At 41.8% G+C, this 23,588-nt stretch overlaps 1 protein-coding gene across 1 annotated transcript in view; it reads left to right on the forward strand.

The window, feature by feature from the left end:
* Nucleotides 1-23,588, forward strand: part of LOC117406431 (cyclin-dependent kinase 8) — a 53,460-nt gene that overhangs the window by 16,681 nt on the left and 13,191 nt on the right. The window contains exons 2-7 of the mRNA XM_059027996.1: nt 2,649-2,724; nt 4,537-4,647; nt 5,286-5,426; nt 15,957-16,014; nt 19,457-19,588; nt 22,095-22,238. Of these exons, the coding sequence (XP_058883979.1) occupies nt 2,649-2,724; nt 4,537-4,647; nt 5,286-5,426; nt 15,957-16,014; nt 19,457-19,588; nt 22,095-22,238 (662 nt within the window). The remainder of the gene's footprint in view (nt 1-2,648; nt 2,725-4,536; nt 4,648-5,285; nt 5,427-15,956; nt 16,015-19,456; nt 19,589-22,094; nt 22,239-23,588) is intronic.

Genomic DNA, 23,588 nt, shown 5'->3' on the forward strand with positions numbered 1-23,588 from the left:
TAAACTAAATATAATTTTTAGACATCAAAACGGCAAAACACAAAATCGCTCAAGTGAATAGCCATTTCCTCACATTACATTTCTTTGAAACGGACCATATGAAATTGTTCTGAAATTTTACACTCAATCTTGTAATACGAATATAAGACAGAGTTAAGCATCCCTTAAATCCTAGATAGTTTTAAATACTGATTACACTGATTAAAGATCGACCTGCCAAATAAGTGTGTTGTGTTCAAGCAGTTGGGCTTTTTCAAAAAAGAAATACGTTATTGAAAAATGAAACACAATGTGATAAAATTGATGTTTTGATACTGTTTTTGATGTCTTAAAAAAAAAAAGTACATTTTGTTTATAGTGAAAGCCCACAGTTAAACCACGGCGAGTAAGTAATCACACAGACACAATTTCAATGAAATGCTGACGCATTCGCATGGTGCAAAATTCGGTATGACAAGAGATGAAGGGGGTTTCAGTTCTGAGTGACTGTGTTGTAAGCGTTATGAATGTTTGTTCACCACTGCTACACCCCGTTAGGAAATTGGCTTTTTCTGCTGTTTTTAAACACAAGCCTGTGAATGTGAGTGTATCTGTGCACTTTTTTAGGCACTCCTGAGACTCGGGCATCAACTGGTCCTCATCGGTTTTAATTCGCCACGGGCGAGCGTGAGTTTCTAACCCTGCTTCTATGTTCTGTTTGGGTCATTGTGTATTGAAATCGCTGTACTGAAGACATCATGCTCTCTCCTTTTCATTTTTGCATTTTAACAAAGTAGTCCATCATTAATGATGATTTTATCTTGCTGCACATCACACAAAATAGCCCACCAGGACCATCGCACACATACAGTATCATGGGGATTATAAAATGAGTATGCACATGGAGGCTATGAAGAACTGCATTCCTGTAGTGGGCCTGTAGCAACACTGCAACATGTGCAATCCAGTTGTTTTAAATGCCTCTAGCTTAGGGAAAGGTAGTCCCCATACAGTCCATTACCACTTCATTGATTCACTAATTGAAAATGATTCACCATGGTGTGTTTGAAAGGGTATTCAAACCGAGATACCCATGTACTTCAGTGTGGAGGCTCTATTACCAGTGATCAGAATTGTGATGGTGTTTCTGATGCAGTTTTAGACCCAGTGAGTCTGAAATGGTGCTGAAAACGGAGCAATGCAACTAGTGACTAAGACACTCGCAGATGGTGACAATTCCTGCAGCTTCGACATTAAAGGAAGACCTGCTGGAGGCTGGCGGGAGGGTTGACATTTTTATACGATTATCCACTGAGCTTTGATTTGGGATCTTCCCACTGGTGGAGGCTTTGATACAGCGTGGAGGATTACTGCAGCCCAGTGGAGCTCTGGGTGAGGAGGAGAGGTGCTCGGAGGAGGAGGTGCTGACCTGAGGAGCAGGAAGAGGTTTGATACGAGAACATCTTAATGCTGGAGCCGGGGTTCCACAGTCATGATCAGTTGCATGTGATGCCACAATTCCTGGGCGAATTGCCTCCTTTCATCTTCTGAGCACTGTGCTTCACCAGAAACCAGACATGCTAGTTTACCAGTTTGTAGGTTTAGCTACTAGCACACAAGCTTCACCCACCCTCCCTCTTTGAAGCTTTCTGGAGCTATTTTGTTCTTTTTGCTTACATTTCAGGGATGGAAATAAGACTCCTATTGCACAGCAGTTTCTCCCAATCCAGGGGTGGGGGGTGGTGTATCTGTCTATTCCCAGTACTGTAACATTGAACTGTTGCTTAATGCACAAACAGTATTCTGCATGTTGAGTGCAGTACTATTATATTGTATTTATCTGGACCGGTCATCCAGCTGTAATGCCCCTGTTGCCTGATGAGCCTGGACTGTCGCGTACTCCATCATAGATTGTGACTCGCTCTTATTCATGGGTTGCTGATGAGTCTGGACTGTCGCATACTCCATTGTAGATTGTGATCGCTCTTATTCTTGGGTTGCTGATGAGTCTGGACTGTCGCGTACTCCATTGTAGATTGTGATCGCTCTTATTCTTGGGTTGCTGATGAGTCTGGACTGTCGCGTACTCCATTGTAGATTGTGACTCGCTCTTATTCTTGGGTTGCTGATGAGTCTGGACTGTCGCGTACTCCATCGTAGATTGTGATCGCTCTTATTCATGGGTTGCTGATGAGTCTGGACTGTCGCATACTCCATCGTAGATTGTGACTCGCTCTTATTCTTGGGTTGCTGATGAGTCTGGACTGTCGCGTACTCCATCGTAGATTGTGATCGCTCTTATTCATGGGTTGCTGATGAGTCTGGATTGTCGCGTACTCCATCGTAGATTGTGATCGCTCTTATTCATGGGTTGCTGATGAGTCTGGACTGTCGCGTACTCCATCGTAGATTGTGACTCGCTCTTATGCTTGGGTTGCTGAGCTACTACAGCAAACCCCATGGCATTGTGACAGCGTTGTGCTTCCAGCTCTGTTCTGTTTTGTGTGTGTTCATTACAGATCTATATTCCACTTTTCATTTGGATGCTTCTTTCTCACCAGGTTAGTGACGACTCTCCTGCCCTGGGTTCAGGGGTTGTACTGTGCTTCTCTTCTGCATGGTCCTGTCACTCCTGACAATGTTTTTTTTTTTTTTTTTTCTATTTGCAGGAAAGATGATAAAGACTACGCTTTAAAACAAATAGAGGGTACTGGAATATCAATGTCTGCTTGCAGAGAAATAGCAGTAAGTACATCTTTAAACTTCTCCACTTCATTGCTTTTGAGTCCTTTTTTCTCCTACCCCCCCCCCCCCCCCCTCGAGAAGCTGTTTAATCTTCTAACTCGCTTTTATTTAAAGCAAGAATGTTTTGTAGCACCTTTTGTGTCTGCCTGCTGTACCTTACAAACTGTAGTACCTATATATATATATATATATATATATATATATATATATATATATATATATATATATATATATAGAGTGTGTATATATATGTGTTATATATATATATATATATATATATATATATATATATATATATATATATATATATATATATATATATATATATATATATATATATAATTTCTCTTTTGAGATCCAGGTAACAAATTCAGTGCTTTTGCTTTACAACTCAAGAGTGTAGTGGATTGTTGAAAACCTTTAAGCCATGCCTGGTAAAGTTTAGTTTTAGTATATTTTGTATTTAAAATACAAACTCCTCCAGACTGCATATTCACATAGGCTGCAAAACATGTCATTCCCTTTTTGTGAAAATGCACACACTGTGTCTGCTCCCCATGATTTGCATATTCTCATTAATTGCAAAAAAACCAAACAAACAAACTATTAGGCAAATGAGTTGAAGTACGGTGTGCAATTACCAGAAATCTTCAGTGAAGCGTTTTAAATGAAATGCAGTCTGGGTGAGGAGCAGGGTGACCTGCCGTAGAGGATAATCCTGTTCTGTCTGCACACATTCAAAGGATCACCTGGGCTGTCCGTCAGCACCCAGCATTGATCCCAATGAATATTAGAGGTGATCTGTCTAGCTGGCACAGTCCCTGCCAGTAGCATTACCCTTTAAAGACTAAGTGGTTCTTTCAGTCGATCCAGTAGCATTACCCTTTAAAGACTATGGGCTTTCAGTCTATCCAGACAGCCTTCTTATATATCGGGGTCCCTTTTTGTGAAACATGCTTATTAAAATGTGCTGTTTTATAAATTGACTAGACTCCTCACTGCACAGAACTGTGGCTGTTCCGAAGGAAGTAACATACTCTATCAGGCACAGGCAAATAGGAAGACTGAGACGGTGAAAGAAAAGAAGCAATTCTGGCTGATTTCATTTGAAATCCCAGTCAAAATCCTGCTAATGCGTATGGAGTGTCATTTTGAAAGGAGTGATCTATAGGGTTAGCAAATCTGGAATAAGCCAATGGTTTGACACGCACACGAAACTGAATGCAACCAGATGATAACTGACATGTATCCAGGGATGGATTGGAAATATTTTCTTCTTGTGATTTTGAACTGCATTGTGATTTACTGAACGGTTTTCCTGTTTAATAAGCACTTGTAAGGAATTCATTCTGTTATGTTTTAACAGAGATTTAGACGTGCCAGTCCGACACCAGTACATATCGCTCTTCACTCTTGCAATGGAGGACAGTTGCTTCTGTTTGTAGTGTATTGCTAATAGTCTAAGTACACACAGACATTTTTTGTACATAACACCTTAAACATCACAGGTATTTTGATACCATCCCAGCGTGTATGCAAGACAATTCATCCGAGTACGTCTAACACTCTGGTATTTTATGAGCATTTCGTCCTTTATCAAGAAAGGTGGACAAATGACTTCTATCTGCGTTCCAGTCCTAATTGGTTGACGCACTGTGCCCAAGTAAAAAGCCACTTCCTGATTATACTAACGGTTACCCGCATCTTGAAAGTGTCTTCATTGTGGAGCTGCCCTCCAGTTGCCTGGCAGGTCCTGGCACTTGCTGTATCTCTCAGGTGTAATGCAGGTTTGTTTGTTTGTTTGTTTTGCAGCTGTTACGAGAGCTCAAGCACCCGAATGTGATCTCTCTGCAGAAAGTGTTTCTGTCGCATGCCGACAGGAAAGTGTGGCTTCTCTTTGACTACGCAGAGCACGACCTGTGGGTAAGGAGCTGTAGGCACAGGTAGACACAGACAGACAGACGGACAGGTTCCAGTATGCAGATACTGTGAAACGGCAACCACAACAAGCAGACCCACAGAATGATCTACTTGAAGCGCTGCTTTCGCTGTGACCTGTTTCGTGACCTTTGTTTCGAGTGCCGAGGAAGCTCACACAGCAGATTTGAGTACTGGCTTATATTCAAAAGTCAAAATCTGATTTTTTATTTTGTATCAATTTTAATTGAATTTGGTTGTTTGAATAAATGTCATCTTTCAGGAGACGCACACTGCCCTTTGTATAAAGTATTCTTGCTTTAGAAATGGCAGGGATTGCTGTGAGCTGGCTGCAAGTCATTTGTGTGTTCTAGTACCGTAGTTAACCAGCGGCTGTGTCTCAACTTTCATATTGAACATTTCTTCAGTGTTTTCCATATACAATGAAGTGCTTTGCACACAGTCTTCTACACAAATGCATGTTGCAGTAACTTCTACAGTGATAGAGCGTTGCTTGTCTGATTTTTTTGGAAGCAAACGTTCCTAATGTTAAGTTTAAATGGAAATTGAACAATAACGAAGACCCTCTACTGTACTTCTAAAACAGTTTCTTTTTTTTATCTTTTTGTTTCTCTTTCTCTCAGCACATCATCAAATTTCACAGAGCTTCAAAAGCAAACAAGAAGCCAGTTCAGTTGCCTCGAGGGATGGTGAAGTCGCTGCTGTACCAGATCCTAGATGGCATTCACTACCTCCATGCTAACTGGGTATTGCACAGAGATCTGGTGAGTGCACTGGGAATGAATAGAAGCACATGGATACAGTGCGCTCTCCTGTGTGTTTTGGGGTGTATTTTCTTTTTCTGATTGTGTTGCTACAGTGGTTTCCTTGACAACAAGTTACTTTTTTGTTTTCGTTTGTAATTAAATTGCACAGGCAACGACTTCACATGGGCAGCCTCTGATCTGCAGATGCAGCGTTTATTTTCTTTCTTTTTTTTTTTTTTATAAGCGTTCCTGTCTGGATTAGGGAGATTTTTTGATGTTTTTAAAATAAAACACACATGTTTTTGCAGAGCCTGTGTTGTGCTAATTGGGCTTTACACAAATTGAAAAATAATTGGAGCCACTGTGCTAAAAGCCTTAGCTTTTGAAGTATGAATGCGAGGAGGTATTAAAGTACCAAACTGTATGTAGAACAGTTCAGCAGTCTATAATATCAACAAACATTCATTGTAGGACAGAGACCCAAAATAACCCCAGGGGCCAACTGGGGGCACCACCCCAAGACATCTGTGTTCTGCATGCTCTCCTGAGAGAGGTAGAAGATTCATTGTCATGCAGTGCATCTGTAGCACCCTGCTAAAGGGGCGCTAACCAAAGCCCTTGGATTGTGCTGCTATTCTTGTAGTTTTACATGCTGTGTGTTTTCGCTTTAATCCACTGGAGTGCTGTTGATTTGCAAACAGAACCTGAAGTGATTGGGTTCCAGGAAAGCAGCTGCATCTTAGATTTGATTTACTGTAAGAGTGTATGAAACTCAAACCTGCTTACAAATATATCAGAATAGAGTTTCAGAGAAAATCCACGCATTGATGAGAGCTTGTCTGTGGCTTGCAGTTCAGTAACCCTTCACAGGACAGGTTACATTGTGATGTCCTTGGATATTAAAGGAAAAATGAAATGCTACTTTCAAATTGGTGACGGAGAATCAATATTCATTTTATAGAATCATTCCTTCATATTGGGGTTTCAGCAGTAAAGGCCTCCTTTTGTTTATATCTTAAAAATAGGACCAAGCCTAGTGTTTTTGTAAGACAAAAAATCTTCTAAAGAGACTCTTAAACACTGTTGGTGATGTAGGTTTTTTACAAAGGCCCCTTTTATTTTAATGATATAAACTGCGAACATTGGCTTGTTAAAGTGCAGCTTTTCTAGAAACGGCAGCACTGAGAAAGAGAAGGGGGGTCCCCCTGAACAAACCTAGAGGTGTGAAAGAGTGTCTCTGGTCTCTCAGAATCGTACTGTCATTTCTGTAGCCATTCGACCACGCTTCCTCTGTGAATTTAAGAAGAAAACAAAACAACTTGTCAACCACTACCGCCCTGTGTCTGACCCGCCTACAACTCAGAATGGCTCACTTGGGGACTCCACTGCAATGGTGGACAAAAAAAAAACAAAATACGGTCACTGCACTGTAAAGTGCCACATCATTCCAGGGCTTCAGCCTGTATTCTGTTCAGTGCGATTTCCTTTTGCTCCAGTTACAGCGTTGTTTAAACAGCTGATCACAGTACAGCAAGGACCACCTGGAGTTCCTGCATCCCAGTGATAAGCTCCTGAAGCTGTGCATGGCTGGTTTTGGTATAGTAAAGACCCACAAGGTTTCTTGACTATTTCAAGGTCAATCCGCGTGGTGCATGTGCTGGACACAACTAACCTGTTTTGTGCTTTTTTTTATACTGTGTTAGCTGGAAAACAAAGTCTCTTGTTATCTGTATCTGTTTTATTTAGCTGTTTATTTAGCTGCTTGTTTCGTAGCTCGAGGCATGACTGGTGTTCGTAGTATTATTCGCTGGTCCAGTTTTCCTTGTCAGGGATCCTGCAAACTGATTTTCGAGAACACGGAGCGCTCAGAGCTCAGTTCACAGACCGTATCAGGCAGAGTGACTCTCACAAGCGCCTGCAGTGTAGAGCACTTCACTGTGACCAGGATAGTGTGCATTGCTTCCCTGAATACAGTCCAGGGAAATTCATCCTCATCCTCATCCTCATCCTCATCCTCATCAAGCTATTCCAGGGATGGTGATAAGACTCCCAGTGCATAGCAGTTTGATCCAGTCCTGATTTCACTATGAGTGCCATTGTCCTCATTATGATAACTAACTTTTAATTTTGTTAACTGCAATGTATCAAATTGCATCACTATTTTTTTTCAAAGAAAAAATAATTTGGAACTGAATGGGATAATAAGACACACCTTAGCTTGTTACCGATATTCTGTGGCTGATCAGGCTTGTAGTAAAACCTGGAATGGGTGAAACTGCTCTGCAGTAGGAGTCTTCTTTCCATCTCTGCATTAGTGTAACTTTATTACAGGTCAAGAAGTAACTGGTATAAAAGCACATGAAAATAAATCAAATCTTGGTGACATTTTTAAATTGTGCCGGGGCTGGGGGGTGGTGATGAGGCAGCACTGTAGAACAAAGCTTACCAATGAGAATACTTTTAGAACATTGCATTGAGGAGTTTACTGTTCCATCTAGTTTGATTTAACTTATTTACTGACACGTTTTCAACACTGCAGGCCTTTATACAGGTCAATGACAGAATCTTCCACTCCAAACAGCAGATCAATAAACAGATCTAATGTACTTATGTCTGTATCTAAACTATTGCATTTAGTTATCCTAGGCTGCTCTCTCTAAAGTGTGAAAAGCATGACGCACTGTGCACCAGAATGTGAAGCAATGCTGCTACTGTTGCTAATTTAAGTTGCTGTTTTTAGTAGCTGCTTTTACCCTCTATTTAATTAAGCATGCAAAATAATTTTTTATGCTCTGTGTGTGTTTTTGCCAAACTTCATGATTTTATTATACACAAGGACATGTTTTTTATGTAACAGAGTTTCACAGTTCTTTTAAAGTAACAATCAACATTTACCAAGCAGTAAAACAAAACTGGAATAGTAACAAATGTTCAAATGATGTATTTACTTAAGTGCCTTTTTTTAAACAGCAATGTTTCATCACTCAGTCATCATTCAAATTACACAGAATTTTACTGCCTAACAAAACTTTACAAAACATAACGCTTGTGCTCGGATCATGTCTGTCTGGTGGTGCGTCAGCCAGACTTCACAGATTGTTCCGTACATCTGGAAAACGACTTCTCCAGTTGTCATGAAACTTGGTATTTACATTACTTGGCATAAGCTATTGATGATGTCAGATTCTGGGGATATAGTGGGGTGTCTGTCTCTGGGTCAATAACCGTTTCCCAGTTTAACTCCTCAACTGGGATCACAGGGATGAAATAAAACTCTTATTGCATTGCAGTTTCACCCATTCCAGGTTTTACTACCAGCTTGATCAGAGACACTGTGTATAGGTAACAAGCTCAGGTGTGTCTTAATAAATGTTATAGTAAAACCATGAATGGATCTAACTGCTATGCAACGGGAGGCTTATGTCCATTGCTGGATCATCTTCCTGCATCTTTGAAAATCACTAAGGAGCACCCAGTGGAGCGGCTGTGCACATGGGCAGTAGCATTTTGAGTAGCAGAATGAACCCCACCTCTCTCTCTCTCTGTAAAGCAGATGGCAGTGAAACAGTATTGTAGGTAAAAGTTCCTTGTGAACATTGGCCTCAGTCAGGAAAAGCTTCCAGAAATTTCGCAGGATTTTTCCTGTCTTGATTATTATTTTTTTTTCGGGGCAGAATTGAATAAAATGTAATTGGAATTCAAGAGCTGTCAAGCTGCTTATCGAGTGTCAGTGAAATAGGCTCCCAGGCTGTGTAAACATTTACTTGGAGCTTTGTTTCTTTGCTGTGTGGAAGAGAGGGGGCAGCGCACGTGTTTTGTTTGAGAGAACTTGCTTATCTTCTACACTGAAGAACTCGAGAGCGGATGTCAGCGAGCTTCCGGCCTCTGGAGGACAAAGCCAGCCCTGCAGGTGTCCTCCTGAGCTCACCTGGGCGCCTGGCCGATAACGTCCGCTGTAGTACAATGAGGAGAAACTGTCCTGGCCGGTTTTGCCTCCCGAACCCGCAGGAACGCCAGAGCTCCCTCCGGATTCCCCAGCAAAGATCTGCAACAAATATTGGCCAATAATTGCATGAAAGCAGAAAGCAGCCGAAAGGCATCTTTTGATGGACAGCATGTCCAGTCATGTGGAATCTCACTGCAGTTTGATTTACACAGACAATATGTTGGTTCTAGGAACTTTAACACATGAAGTGATCAGGAGGCAGCAGCAAATGTTCAGCTGTGACGCTGCATTTGAAATGCTTTATACTGAATTAAAGAATGCATCTGCACAGATGCTAAAAAGCCAGTTTCAGGTTGGAGTAGGCGCTGGGCTGTGTGCAGGATACGGGAGATATGGCCAGGTAGACTTGAGATGAAAAGAAAAACCCTCAATACTACCATCATGTAAGAATCCGCAGAGAGCACAGTACAAAAGAAAGTAGGGATTGTAAACGGAGATCCAGCCTGCGTTCGCTCCCTATTAGCAGGGGCTTGCGTTAACCTTGTTTTATTTAGGCTTTGCACAAGGACTGCTGGTTAGCACTGTGCTCTTAAACGAATTAGAGCAGTTTTAAGTGTGTTAAGTCTTCCTCAAACCTGTCAATTATTCTGTGTTAAAGACGCATCAGATCCAGCTCTCGTTGATTATTGCATGGGATGTTTTCTAAGTGTTTTTGAGGACTAGACTTACACAGTGCTGTCTGACTGCTGTCCGATGCTCTGCTCCACAGCCGGCTTGCATGTTGAACAATGGGCTGGTTTTGCTTGAATTCTCCTTGTCGTGTGCTGAGCGCTGTTGCAGAGCTGCTTCCCTCCAGCCGGCCCTGGTTTCAATGCAGTGTCTGGGTGGATAATCAAGCACAATGCCCTGCTTCTAGTCCAGGCAGTCCTTCTCCAGCGACTGTGTCTGATTTGGGGTTACGATGGGATAGGAATGCGCACTGTCTGGTTGGAGATGAGATCGCAGGGATGTGGACAATGCTTCTATTGTGCGATCTTCAACTTCTTTTTTTTATTTTAATTGAGGTCAACATTGCAGGAATTCTTTTTTTTTCAGAAAAAAGGCTAGGAATGATGGTTCACTTATCATGGAAAAAGAAACTTATAATTGAGCACTCATGATTCAGTGCCATCCCATTCTATTCATAACACCCTTAACAGTTGCGTGTGGGTTTTTTTTTCCAAAAATTCTTTCGGGTGCCTCTATGACATCGCGTCTGGAATAAATACAGTTTCTTTCTCATCGTTGGCATCGGATCATGTAGGAAAATACCGCATGGAGAGGAGAGGCGAGGCATTGTCCTTTGTACCTGTCCTTGAACATTTTGTTCGACATACACTTCTGTTCTCATTTCTGCTATTTTCCACCATGTGTTGTTATTATAGCGATTGGGATATAGTGGTGGCGCTGGAATGCAAATACCAGCTTTTATTTGAGCTGTATCTTGAACTGCCTCAGCCAGTTAATTTCACCTGGGTAAATGTCCCTCGGGGGTATTTTAAAGTGCATGTAAACAGGGGCTTGTGTCCCTACCTCCTTCTAGTTCCGTTTTGAAAAGGCATGGTGCTTGTCATACAGTCATGCCACCATCCCCACTTCCTGTAACCCCTGGCTGCTTGTAAAGGAAATGCTGTCACTTGTTTCTGCTGATTCAGAATGGAATTTTCTGTTATATGTATTGCATTTAAATTGCTTTGTTTTGGCTCTTAATGTCTCCTTCGACACTGACCAAACCCTGGAGTTTCTAGTTGCTTAGATCCTATGAAATCTGAATAGAGTGGTAAGGCTGCACTTTAATTCCCAGCTTTTAAGTACAATATCAAAGTCCCAGGCATAACCTTTTGCAGCAGACTTGAGGGGTTTGTGAAATATCTGGTTTTACAGAACCGAAGCACTGAGGTTACGGATGTCTCCTTCGCTTAATGTCTCGTCCTGTAACAATGCTGTCATCACGGAAGTTACTTTGGACCGGACGTGTCAAAACTACTGGATCCCTCGCCAAACACCTGGGGTGTTGCCCGTAAATTGTCTCCCCACAGTGTTGAAGTCTCCCTGTGCAGTGTCTGTCTGGCAGTGATGGATTATTTCCTGCAAGGAAACCTGCTATCCCTACTCATCCAGTGCAGCCTTCCTCTCGATCACTCTCCCTCTAAAAGAGAGAAATCCAGCAGCTGATTGGAGTCCTGATTTTGTTAAAGGATATCCGCTCTTCAGGGAGTCATGTTTCCATCCCTGGTGCGTGTTATTCTCAGATTCTATCAGAACATTCCTGAAGTCAGTTTCCATGCTATAACAAGGAAAGCCTCCTGATTGGTGCGTACAGTATGCAGGCGGGTACTGTGATATCTGTACTGCAGCTGGCTCAAAGTTCCACAGCCCTCGTTCTAACCCTTATTAAATCAAATGCACACATTATCTGTTCTCTCTGTCTGAAGTCTCCGGGCAGCAACAGAGCTTTTTCTTTCTGTCTGCCAAGTGCTTGATTTTTTGCTTCTGAAGGTAATTTGTGAGCCAGATTCCTAGAAGGTATTTGGTGCAAACCAATGCTTTTAAAATCTCTTCTCCAACCCCCTTCTGAAATCCTTGGGTTTCTTTTTTTTTTAATTCTTTGATTCGGGCGACAGTACGCAGCTATATCAAAGGCAGTGCCATATACATGATATGTTGCTATTGACACTCCCTGGTTCCAGCTTGCTGCCTGTGCTGTAGATGACACTCATTCCAATGGTCTGGCTGTATTCAGACCATGTGACCTACAGCAAAGGACCAGGATGTTTTAATACAGGTGTATTTGAAATATTCCTGAATTAGGCAAAGAACCAAGCGATTTTCATCACAGTGAAAAGGGCAGGAATAATATTATAATGTTAATAAAGTTATTTTTTAATGGATTTTAAAGGTTCGAGCAGCACACCTTTTAAGTGTAGCTCATCTCGGCCACATCTTGCAGTTTTTATTTTTGAGAATTCTGGGTAGATTCTTCTTAACCAATTACTGTAACCGACATCCGTTTATGAGTCTTGGATGTAATGAAAGGTCCTCTTGTGTCAGATACAGTACAATCCGATTCAGAACTTGCATTGCATAGCAGTCTATTGGAGATGGGTTCACAGGAATCCAATGAATCCAATTTAATTGAGTAACAGTGACTTGAATTTAAGTCATTTGTTTAAGTAAACCTGAGAAGCCAATCTTACTGCTGATTGCAGTCGTGATCAATGGTGTATTGGAATTGATTAAAAGGGAGTGGGAATTGGAATTGAAACAAGAATTGACCCCAACCCTGATTACAAACCCAATGGGAAACCCAGTGCCAGCTACTAATGAACGCCCCACGACTGGGAAAGGTTCTGTCCGAGGGAGACGGGAGGAAGGGAGCTTGCTGCGGCAGTTAGTAAACGCCAAAGAATTTCCTTCCTGTTGCTTCATGAGGTTCTCAAGCTTATTTCCAAAGAGTAAAATGCATGCGCTCGTTTTCCCTTTCTGGGACCGCCTGCGATGCAGCAGATCATAGCTCCTAATGTTCTCTGTACCACTGATGCCGAATGTAACGTTGTGCCTGCGTTGTGCAAATAAAGAGAATGGAGTTTTCCAGGGACTGCGTCTCTGAAGAGTACAGTTAAAGGACACAATGCATTGCGTTCTCATGCAGAACACAGTGTGAAAGTGCCACAGACATGTAGCCTTGTGAATCGGTAACAAGAAAGGCACAGCTAGAAGGGAAGAATGACATTTGCCTGTAAAAAGAGCTCTACAAAAACCCTGGCCACTATAGTAGATGACGTTCTCTGTGAACGCCATTGCTTTATTGATCAGGCACTCATTTTAAACTAAACTTAAGTTTTAAAAATACTTTTTCTTCAAACAATTATGAATATATTGGGCAGAGCAGAAGCAATTCCGGGTAATTGCTTTATTTCTTAATTTTGTATTTTTAAATGTACCAGGAAACGCATGGTGGGTTGGGAGGGCATTATTTCAGTATTCACTGGTCTGCGTTTTTGTGTAATTCCAGAACTGAATTTCTGCTGTTCTATTGTCGGAACTCTGATTTTTAGTGAACAATCTAAATGCAAACGGCAGCAATGTGAGATGTTTTGGCATAGCTTGTTCTCATCACACACAGAATGGATGAAACAAAAAGAAAAAAAGGTTTGTCAAGTCTGGAAAGATTTAAAATAAATGTCTCCTGTTTTCTGAAGGGACAGACACTGGTTGATTTGAGTACTGGTGACTTTCTTTCTTTCTTTCTTTTTCTGTACTTTTCCCAGACAAAATATGTGTCCAGAATACAGGGAAGGTAGTCTTCGTATGAAGAGCAAGTGCCCAGCCGTGGTACAGACAGTGCTGTCCAGCGTAAAACAAACTCTGTCCAGTTTCAGTCGTAGCCCTTTACAAATTCCCATGTCAATGAAGTATTTTACTTCTTTTGGCACTAAGGGGTTCATTTGATCACCCAGTACTGCATCAACCACCGATCCGTGGTTATTTTGGGATTACCCCTAAAAACAAGGGGTTGATGTCAGCCTGGATGGCATCAACAACAAATCCATGGTTATCTTGGGATCACCCCTAAAGACAAGGGGTTGATGCAATCCAAGTGGATTTCCTGGTGCTGTAAAATACTCTATTGGTTTATTTGTAATTTCACAGAAAGACCTGTGGACTGGTGTGATAGCTCTTGCATTTCTGGTCTTTGTTCCAGCCCTGTTCTAATTTGTTTAATTGAACCCTGCATGCAAACCCTGAAGCAGCTCATGATCTCCTGTTTCCTGTTTAAACATGGAGTGGAATGGCTCCTGGACCCCCTGCTCTAGGATAACCGATTGATTTCAGTAAGGTTGGGTATCTTTCCTATGCTGTACTACCAGAGCGGTCTGTAGTTTTTGAGTGATGTTCTCTAAGACATGTGTACAGGTCTGGAGTGCTGAAAGAGTGAGCCAATAAAGTCAAAGATTATTATTGTAGTCCTGCTCTTCAGCACGGCATGCAAGTGTTAGAATTCTGTTTTAATCCCTGAAATTATTAGGGAAGAAGCTATTTCAAATGCATGTGCAAGTAGAAAGAGCTGCTTTCTGTGTGTGTGTGTGTTTTTTTTTTATTTTCTCTGAGGGTGTGCTGGTCCTGAATATTTAAAGCTAAATCTCTTCTCTGCCTGTTGCTGGCAGCCTAGTTATTAGAACATGAAAGCTGGCCCTAATCCATTGGAAATTGCACCAGTCAGGTGAGCAGACACACTCTAAGGATGCTGTTCAGTGTGCCCCCCCCCTCCTGTAAATGCTATTGACAGCCCTGACATGCAGAGGATCACTTCAAGGAGCTTGGTGACACAGGGCCTTACCGGCTCAGAGTGTGAAATTGGGTGTAAACTCAGAAGGGGGTCTCCCTGTGCCACGCTGTTTCACCTGTCACTGTGCTGGACATCCCTGTGGACTTTGCCAATGTTACCGTGCTTATGCCATTGGCAACATTTCAGATATTTAAATGAAATGTACACCCTTTCCTGCATAAAAAAACAAACTAGGAAGCTTAAACAAATAAGCTGTCCATCTTGCAAAACACCTGTTCAGCTTCCAGTTACCAGGCCTGCATCTCTTGCTACGTACAAGAAAACAGATACTTTGCATTTTCAAGTAGGTAAGCTTAGCCAGGAAAATGATGCAGCTCAGGTATTGTATAAACAGTCTTGCAAAAGGCACTGCTATATTTTACTGCAGGATGGAAATAAGACTACTATAGCAGAGCAGGGGGAATGCTCTCTTTCATACTGATTCAAACCCAATCAGTATCCCACACACGGGTCATGTTTGTCAGTCGAGTTTCCTCCAGCATTACTTGATTTCCTATTCCTCAGTGTGTGCACAGACCTCCCCTGCCTTCCAGAGTCGGTACCACACAGTAATGTAATGAAATCCTTTCATCTCTTCTCCAGTGGCTGCCTCTCCATTCACAGCTACCGCTTGCATGCAGTGCATCACCAGTCTTGATTGCTCCCATTGCCTTTAATTGCATTAGCTGTATTGCCTCCTGTTTCCTTTGATTGATTACCTTCACTTAACTTGAAAATGCCTAAATCACAAACTTTGTTAGTTTAATACAGGAATGGATTACAAAAGCTGCAGCTACACCTAATGACTTGAAACAAACCTAATGACTTGACTCGACATTCTGAGTATAAATCAGGATGATGAAAATAAACCAGGCAGTCATTATAATTGCTTAATAATAATCACACAGTACGAGAGGTTTGTGTAAAATCTCGAGTTTTATCGAATTGTAGCCCGATGCAATCAGAAAGTTCTATAGGAGACTAGGAGTGTGTGGACGAAGTGTTTGAGAGTGACAGACAGACAGACAGACGGATGGACAGACACAAACCGTGCATAAGGATCCCCGGTTTTGAATAAAGACCCTAAAAATGGGCAACTCAGCCAGTCTGAGAGGATCTTTCAGGGTCAGACAGAGACCTTGTTAACACACTATCACTTTATTAGGGTCATGACCTGCTGCAGGGACGAAGCCCCCAGTGCATTTCAAATAGTTTGTATTGTTTGTTTTCACAGAAACCTGCAAACATTTTAGTAATGGGTGAAGGTCCAGAGAGAGGAAGAGTCAAAATAGGTAAGCTAATTTTACATTTTTATTGTTTTCAAAGAAATACTGGGCAAGTCTGTCGCGTATTCACATCAGTCTGTTAGAAGTGGGGAGTGTGTGTGTGTCAGTGTGTGTCTTTTGAAATGAGGTATAAGTGCAGCGTACAAAAAATGAAATATGCGTGCGGTTTTTTCTTTTTTTTTTAAATGTACAGGGTTTAAATGATAAAAAAAAAATTCAGGTAGTTTTGGAAAGGAAACCTTCTTCAGCTGTGTAGTAAGAAAAGTTAACCAGCAGGAAACTGGTTATTGTTCAAGATTTCTTTACTGCTCTGTGTTTACCTTTCTTTCTACACAGCTGAAGGGCTTTTGTCTGAAACATCCTGAAATACTTTTTTTAATCATTAAACCTTTTGTGTACATCCCACTTTATTTTTTTTATTTTTTGTTCGCTGCAGTTTTAAAATCTGTATGTATTTATATCTCTAATATGCAGGCATGTGGTGCCAGGTTCAATAGCAGCATTATTCTGAGACCCTTCATGCCCACAATCGGATACATCCAGTTGTTTTATAACCCAGTCTTCAGATCCCCACCACACGCCAGTGTTTATACTGTAGTGTTCCAGGAATTAAGTGCCTCACAATGGATAGCAGCGACGACAGTCTGAGAAAACAGTGAGCTACTGAAGCCTATATTGACGAGCAACCACTGGGTCCTGTCGATGGAAACTCATTAGATCCCTGTCTGAGAGGATCCTCTGGGGCTCATTGTGTAGTGCTTGGAGAGTCATGTGATCAGGAGCTCGCTGGTTCCAATCCTGGCTGTGCTGAGTTGTCGATCCTGGCTAGTGACATACAGTATAGGGGGCGCTGCGTTAGCTTTCACTCTCCTGCGGGTAAGGGAGGAGAATTGGCATCAAGTTTGCCTGCCTCGCAAAACGACCGTTATCTGGATTGGGTGTCCCAAATGGAGAGGGGGAAGCTATCCGAGTAGACTAAACTTTACTGATTTTAAAAGGTTCAGAATTGACATGATTTAAAACTGTACAGCTAAAATGGTGCTTCATTTACTTTAATAAGCAGAGCACGATGAAATAACATTTACAGAGTTAAGTTTAAACATTTGTGGATTGGCTAAATGATTTGTAGCAGAAGTAATCAAACTTGAAACTTGGAGCTGTTTAGAATACCGTGTTTACATTCTGGTAACGGGCATTCCGTGCTGCGGGGGAAATTCTATCTCTTAAACCTTTTCCCAAACCCGAAGACTCAAGGGACAAAAACTAACCTTCAGAGCTTGTGTGCGTTAACCACAGAGCTGAACTGCACTCCAGTACAAATGCAGTGCATAGTAACGGAGTGCTCCATTAATGTGCACAGTACAAACCATTTCAGAGTAACGGTTAAACAGTTAGCAGTTGTTTTTAAATGGAAACTTGCACACATTTAAATGTGGCTCCTATTTACTCCTTCGTGTCACTTTCAGTAGAGATGAGTAATCCAAACGTGACTGTGCCTTGCATGAATGCATCCAACAAACTTATGATACAGGTGCAGAAGTCTCCAAATATTTTTATTTTACATCGAATGTTCAGGACGCTGTGCAAATGCAGTTAACATGCAAATAAGTACAGCCGTGACTCTCCTCAGTACTAGGAGCCATTTAAAGGGTCTGACAGGCAGCAGAACGACTCTGCCAGCTCCTGTTACAGCTGCTTCATTGTGACATCACCCTCCAGGGCTTGCCTTGAACGTCCCCAACACTTCCAAGTCACCTTAATGTACACGTAAAAAGTTACTAAACTTCCTGTCGTGAGAATGTGTTTTGGATTTAATAAAGAAAGCGTTTGACTGCACAAGCACATCCGTCTCCTGAAAGACTGAACACAAATATTCCTGCTGTTCCTGCTGAACGCTCGCTTAATATTCCTGCTGTTCCTGCTGAACGCTCGCTTAATATTCCTGCTGTTCCTGCTGAACGCTCGCTTAATATTCCTGCTGTTCCTGCTGAACGCTCGCTTAATATTCCTGCTGTTCCTGCTGAACGCTCGCTTAATATTCCTGCTGTTCCTGCTGAACGCTCGCTTAATATTCCTGCTGTTCCTGCTGAACGCTCGCTTAATATTCCTGCTGTTCCTGCTGAACGCTCGCTTAATGTTCCTGCTGAACGCTCGCTTAATGTTCCTGCTGAACGCTCGCTTAATGTTCCTGCTGAACGCTCGCTTAATATTCCTGCTGAACGCTCGCTTAATATTCCTGCTGAACGCTCGCTTAATATTCCTGCTGTTCCTGCTGAACGCTCGCTTAATGTTCCTGCTGAACGCTCGCTTAATGTTCCTGCTGAACGCTCGCTTAATGTTCCTGCTGAACGCTCGCTTAATATTCCTGCTGAACGCTCGCTTAATATTCCTGCTGAACGCTCGCTTAATATTCCTGCTGAACGCTCGCTTAATATTCCTGCTGAACGCTCGCTTAATATTCCTGCTGTACGCTCGCTTAATATTCCTGCTGAACGCTCGCTTAATATTCCTGCTGTTCCTGCTGAACGCTCGCTTAATGTTCCTGCTGAACGCTCGCTTAATATTCCTGCTGAACGCTCGCTTAATATTCCTGCTGAACGCTCGCTTAATATTCCTGCTGAACGCTCGCTTAATATTCCTGCTGTACGCTCGCTTAATATTCCTGCTGAACGCTCGCTTAATATTCCTGCTGTTCCTGCTGAACGCTCGCTTAATATTCCTGCTGTTCCTGCTGAACGCTCGCTTAATATTCCTGCTGTTCCTGCTGAACGCTCGCTTAATATTCCTGCCTCTGGTTTGTGTCCGGGTGTGGAGGCTTGCTCGGGAATGTTAGTCCTCTGAGGTATTCAAAAATCCTGAGAAACATTTTGGGAAAGTGGTTGCATGTTTTATAGGAATTTCAATTTGCTTTTCACCTCAGGCTCTTTTTTTTATTCATATAAATGCTAACCTTTTACATGAATCTTATTTCTAGCATGGGCTTATAAGGTAAAACATGTCCAAACATAAGGGTAATTTGAACTTTTTAATAACCATCGTATGAAACCACTTTATGTTTGATGTTGTTAATGTTACTGGGTCGTATTAAACTCCTAGTAAAATCAGGAATGGAAGTTTTATTTAATTTTTTTCCAAATCCTGTTTTGTGCTGTGTGCCAGTGTTCATCAGTAATAGGTAGAGCCAGTCAAAATCTGCAAATAAAAAATGCAGGAATTAAGCAGATATCTGCAGAGTGTTCTGCGGAGCATCTTATGTGTTTGGTATTTGTATTAATAATGGCATAATAATGTAAAGCAAGCAAGCATAATGATGCAGATTGTGCAGGAGCCTGTGGATTGCGTGATTTTGTTTTCCGCTGGTTTGGACTGCCTCTAGCAATAGGAATGTATTGATGGTTTGTGTGCAGTCTTCAGATCTTCACATTGTGTTTTCTGTTCTCTCACACAGCTGATATGGGCTTTGCTCGGTTGTTTAATTCACCGTTGAAGCCTCTAGCGGATTTGGACCCCGTTGTAGTAACGTTCTGGTACCGAGCTCCTGAACTGCTGCTCGGAGCCAGGCATTATACCAAAGCAATTGGTAAGTACAGGGAAGGGGGTTAGAGCACAGGGAGCCCTGCCACTTTCACATAAGACCACACTGAATGCTGTTGGTTTGTTAAACGAAAATGTAATTTATTCCAAATCAAATCAATAAGCTGTTCAAGCTGAATAGCGTGCTCAAGATTGTACAGCATTGAAACAAAGAACCAAAAAAAAGCAAGCAAGCAAGAAAGAAAAGCAAACTTGACCAGTCAGAGACGTTTATAGCAAAACCATTCAAGGCATTGCTATTGTCTTCATGTGATGAAACCTCAAGTCCATTACCTCCACCCTCTATTGTTTTCTGTCTTCCATGTCTTTTATTACTGGTGGGGGGACCACGGCCACGATCCCAGTTTACAAATCAGATACTGTGGTTAGAAGTTTCACATTACTGCATTTTCCTGGGTAAACACTGGAAATTGCATGAGACTTGATAAGAATTGAACGGCTTCAGAATTACACGTACAGCATTACACAGAGAGAGAGAGAGAGCGAGAGAGAGAGAGAGAGAGAGAGAGAGAGAGAGAGATTTTATTGGAAATGCAGTATTGCATTATTACTGTGTAATTGCTGTGCCTCTGTACCCTGGCTTTTTTCCCCCTATTGTTTTAATTTGAAAAATAATCCATCAGGGAAATCCATACTGCAGTCAAGCCTGTCTCCTACAAACACGAATTCCTTGTAACATATATATATATATTAATATCTACACACACACACACACACACACACAGGGGGCTAAGATTGGAAATTGACACAGGAGGAAAGTCATTTACTAGTATAAATAAGAATTGCATGTTTGAGTGCTTCTGAAGACCCAGATTAATAGCAATTGACAAACAAAGGAGAAGGCTTGTATTAGTTAGTTGTAATACAGCAATAATAAAGTACTGTTCTGAATTTCCATTACAATTTAACGTGTGTTTTTTTCATTTATTATTTTTTGATATATATATTTAAGGATATACAGTCGGACACTGCAACACCTGAAAGGAAATAACAGATGCATATTTTTCTGTACTGCTACGAAGTATAAAATATTTTTTACGAATGGTCAGATGAAAGGGCCGGCAGACTGTGTAGTATTAATCTCTCGCTTCCATTTAATTCAGCCTCGTGACCCTCCTCAATAAAAACAGCTTCTGTAGTATAGAGTAAAAGCAAACGGATAAACAAGCAAGCAAGCCAGCGGGCAAATCAGATTTATTACTTCCCTCTCCCTGTCCTGGCGAGTGCAGAATGTTCTCATTTTTTTAATTCCTTATCTGAGTTTATTTTTTTTATTTTTTGTTTTTCTGAGCATTCATTCCCAGGGGTATCCCAAGCCACAATGATTCTTCTATATTTGACGGACAGGCCTAAGCCTGTGGGATTGTCAAGGATTTGCCACGAGTCCGGGTGATGAGATGACTGTCTAAGATGGGGTCAGACGGGCCCACAGAGACCACACTGATGTAGGAACACCAATCAATAAATGCACTCAGAGAACATTTTACACATCGTTTTTTAGTTTTTCTTTGGCTATAACTACAATTTATTACTATAATAATAATAATAATAATAATAATAATAATAATAATAATAATAATAATAATAATCCTTCAGGTGAAATCCTTCAGGTATAAATGGTCTGATTTCAGTTTGGGATCAAGTGTTGTTCCCACAAGATGATGATGATATTCACTTGATCTAAATAGTGCAGATACTGAGTATTGAAATGTAGTGTGCCCACGCTCTGAAAATAAAACACACACGGTTCTGGTGTGCATTGCTGTCTGTTAAATAAATGTCTGAAGAGCCGGGGTAGGGTCCTGTAGTGCTGTTTCAAGGATGGCGGTGTTTAGATTTCGGAGCGGTGGTGGTATGAAGACCGACCACGGTTTTAATAATTAAAATAGCCCAGTCTGCCCCTGCGTGTCCTTCTGTCCAGCCCACAGGACAGGAATGTTAGAGATGCATTGTTTACACAGCCAGTGTGCCACATATAGTACGTCGTAACTGTAGTTTATATTTTTAACTGCTGCATTTCCAGCAGCTATGTTACTCCTTGCACTATGAAACCCTTCCTGGTTCAAACATTAATAGAGAAATCATTCACTGTAACCAACTTTACTAGAACGAAACTAAATGCAAAACCTCAAAGTGCAGCAACAGTAAAATCACCATGGCAAGATAGACGAGAACTGGCGAAGCCCAAAATGCCTAGCAACGAAGAAAAAAAAGTGCGGAATGGTTTGCTGAGGCCTTGAATCGCACATTTCTAACACTTGGAAGCAGTTTCCACTTTTCAAAAGGATGTTTAGAAAGCGCTGGACAGTCTGGTTAGAGACCCACTAGGAACCGCAGCAGTGGGACTGAATGACTGTGACAGGACAGTCCATCCAATCGGATGTGGCTTGTGGGTCAGTTCTCACTGTTTTGGGGTTGCAGTAATGCTGATAAAGCAATAAATAAGTGCATAGCTTCCCATTGACTCTGAATCCCTCTTCCCTCTCCTGCAGATATCTGGGCTATAGGTTGCATATTTGCAGAGCTGCTGACATCAGAGCCAATCTTTCACTGTCGACAAGAGGACATCAAGACTAGTAACCCTTATCACCATGACCAGCTGGACAGAATATTCAACGTCATGGGCTTTCCTCCAGGTAAAAAACAAAACAACACAAGCAAAATATCTGGATTTGTAAAGTTCAGGTTGTGAACACCATCTCTGTTTCCCAGTTCTGTCATTTTATGGGCCCTATTAAGAATAATAATAATTGAGAATAACCCTTCTCTAAAGGCGTTAAGAGTTCATGAACTGCACACTTGATTTAATTAATCAATGTGCTTTAACCCTTTCATGCATGGAGATCTCTAGTCTCTATATGGGGGCATTATTATTATTATTATTATTATTTATTTCTTAGCAGACGCCCTTATCCAGGGCGACTTACAATCGCAAGCAAATACAAATACAGAAGGAAGATGCAAATAATGAAGAAGGATGCCATTTTTTCCCCACATATAAGCCAAAAAAAAAAGATACCTTTTTTATTCCATTCAAAATATATCAAATAACATGGATCTGTGGTCATTTGTGCAGCAGTTTCAAAGGGATTGTACGCGTCCTACACAAATTGGCAAACCTAATGTTCAAGCAAAATAGTAATCCCACAGCACAGGCCCTTGTTAAAGCTTCATGTCTGGCATGGAACGTGGAGAGGAAACAGGGCCTCTGTGGAAGCTGAAACGGGACATGCCTGCACTAAAAGAGCTGCTCTACCCTAGCCTTGTATTGCAGCTTTAACAACCTCAACCAAGCATGACTCCAGCCAAACCTGAACGACTGCTCCTGATTGAGGGCCATGCACTCTTATCGCACTCATCCATGCGCTCTTATCACGCTCATCCATGCACTCTCATCACGCTCATCCATGCACTCTCATCGCGCTCATCCATGGACTCTTATCACGCTCATCCATGCGCTCTTATCACGCTCATCCATGCACTCTCATCACGCTCATCCATGCACTCTTATCACACTCATCCATGCACTCTTATCACACTCATCCATGCACTCTTATCACACTCATCCATGCGCTCTTTTTCCTGGCTTGCAAGATTTAGCGATTTGGCAACAATCATTTTTCAAAAGGGAGATACCAAACAAAGCGTTGTAAAGAGCATGGCTGGAGGCCTGCACTGCGTTCACAGCGTTCTGCTCTGGAAATGTGAAGCTTCATAAAGAAGCTGGTATTCATGATTGACAGCTGGATGCCAGCAGTGCTGATGTGCTCCAGCTAGTCTCGATTTCATTCCAGTGCCGATGTGCTCCAGCTAGCCTTGATTTCATCCCAGTGCTGATGTGCTCCAGCTAACCTCGATTTCATTCCAGTGCTGATGTGCTCCAGCTAGCCTCGATTTCATTCCAGTGCTGCAGTAATGTGATTTGTGTAGCAGCCTGCGCCACTGTGCTTCCAGTATTCCTCCTACACTGTGTGGGGGATTTTGTA

Source organism: Acipenser ruthenus, chromosome 8 (genome assembly GCF_902713425.1).
Source record: "Acipenser ruthenus chromosome 8, fAciRut3.2 maternal haplotype, whole genome shotgun sequence".
In the NCBI taxonomy this organism is placed as follows: domain Eukaryota; kingdom Metazoa; phylum Chordata; class Actinopteri; order Acipenseriformes; family Acipenseridae; genus Acipenser; species Acipenser ruthenus.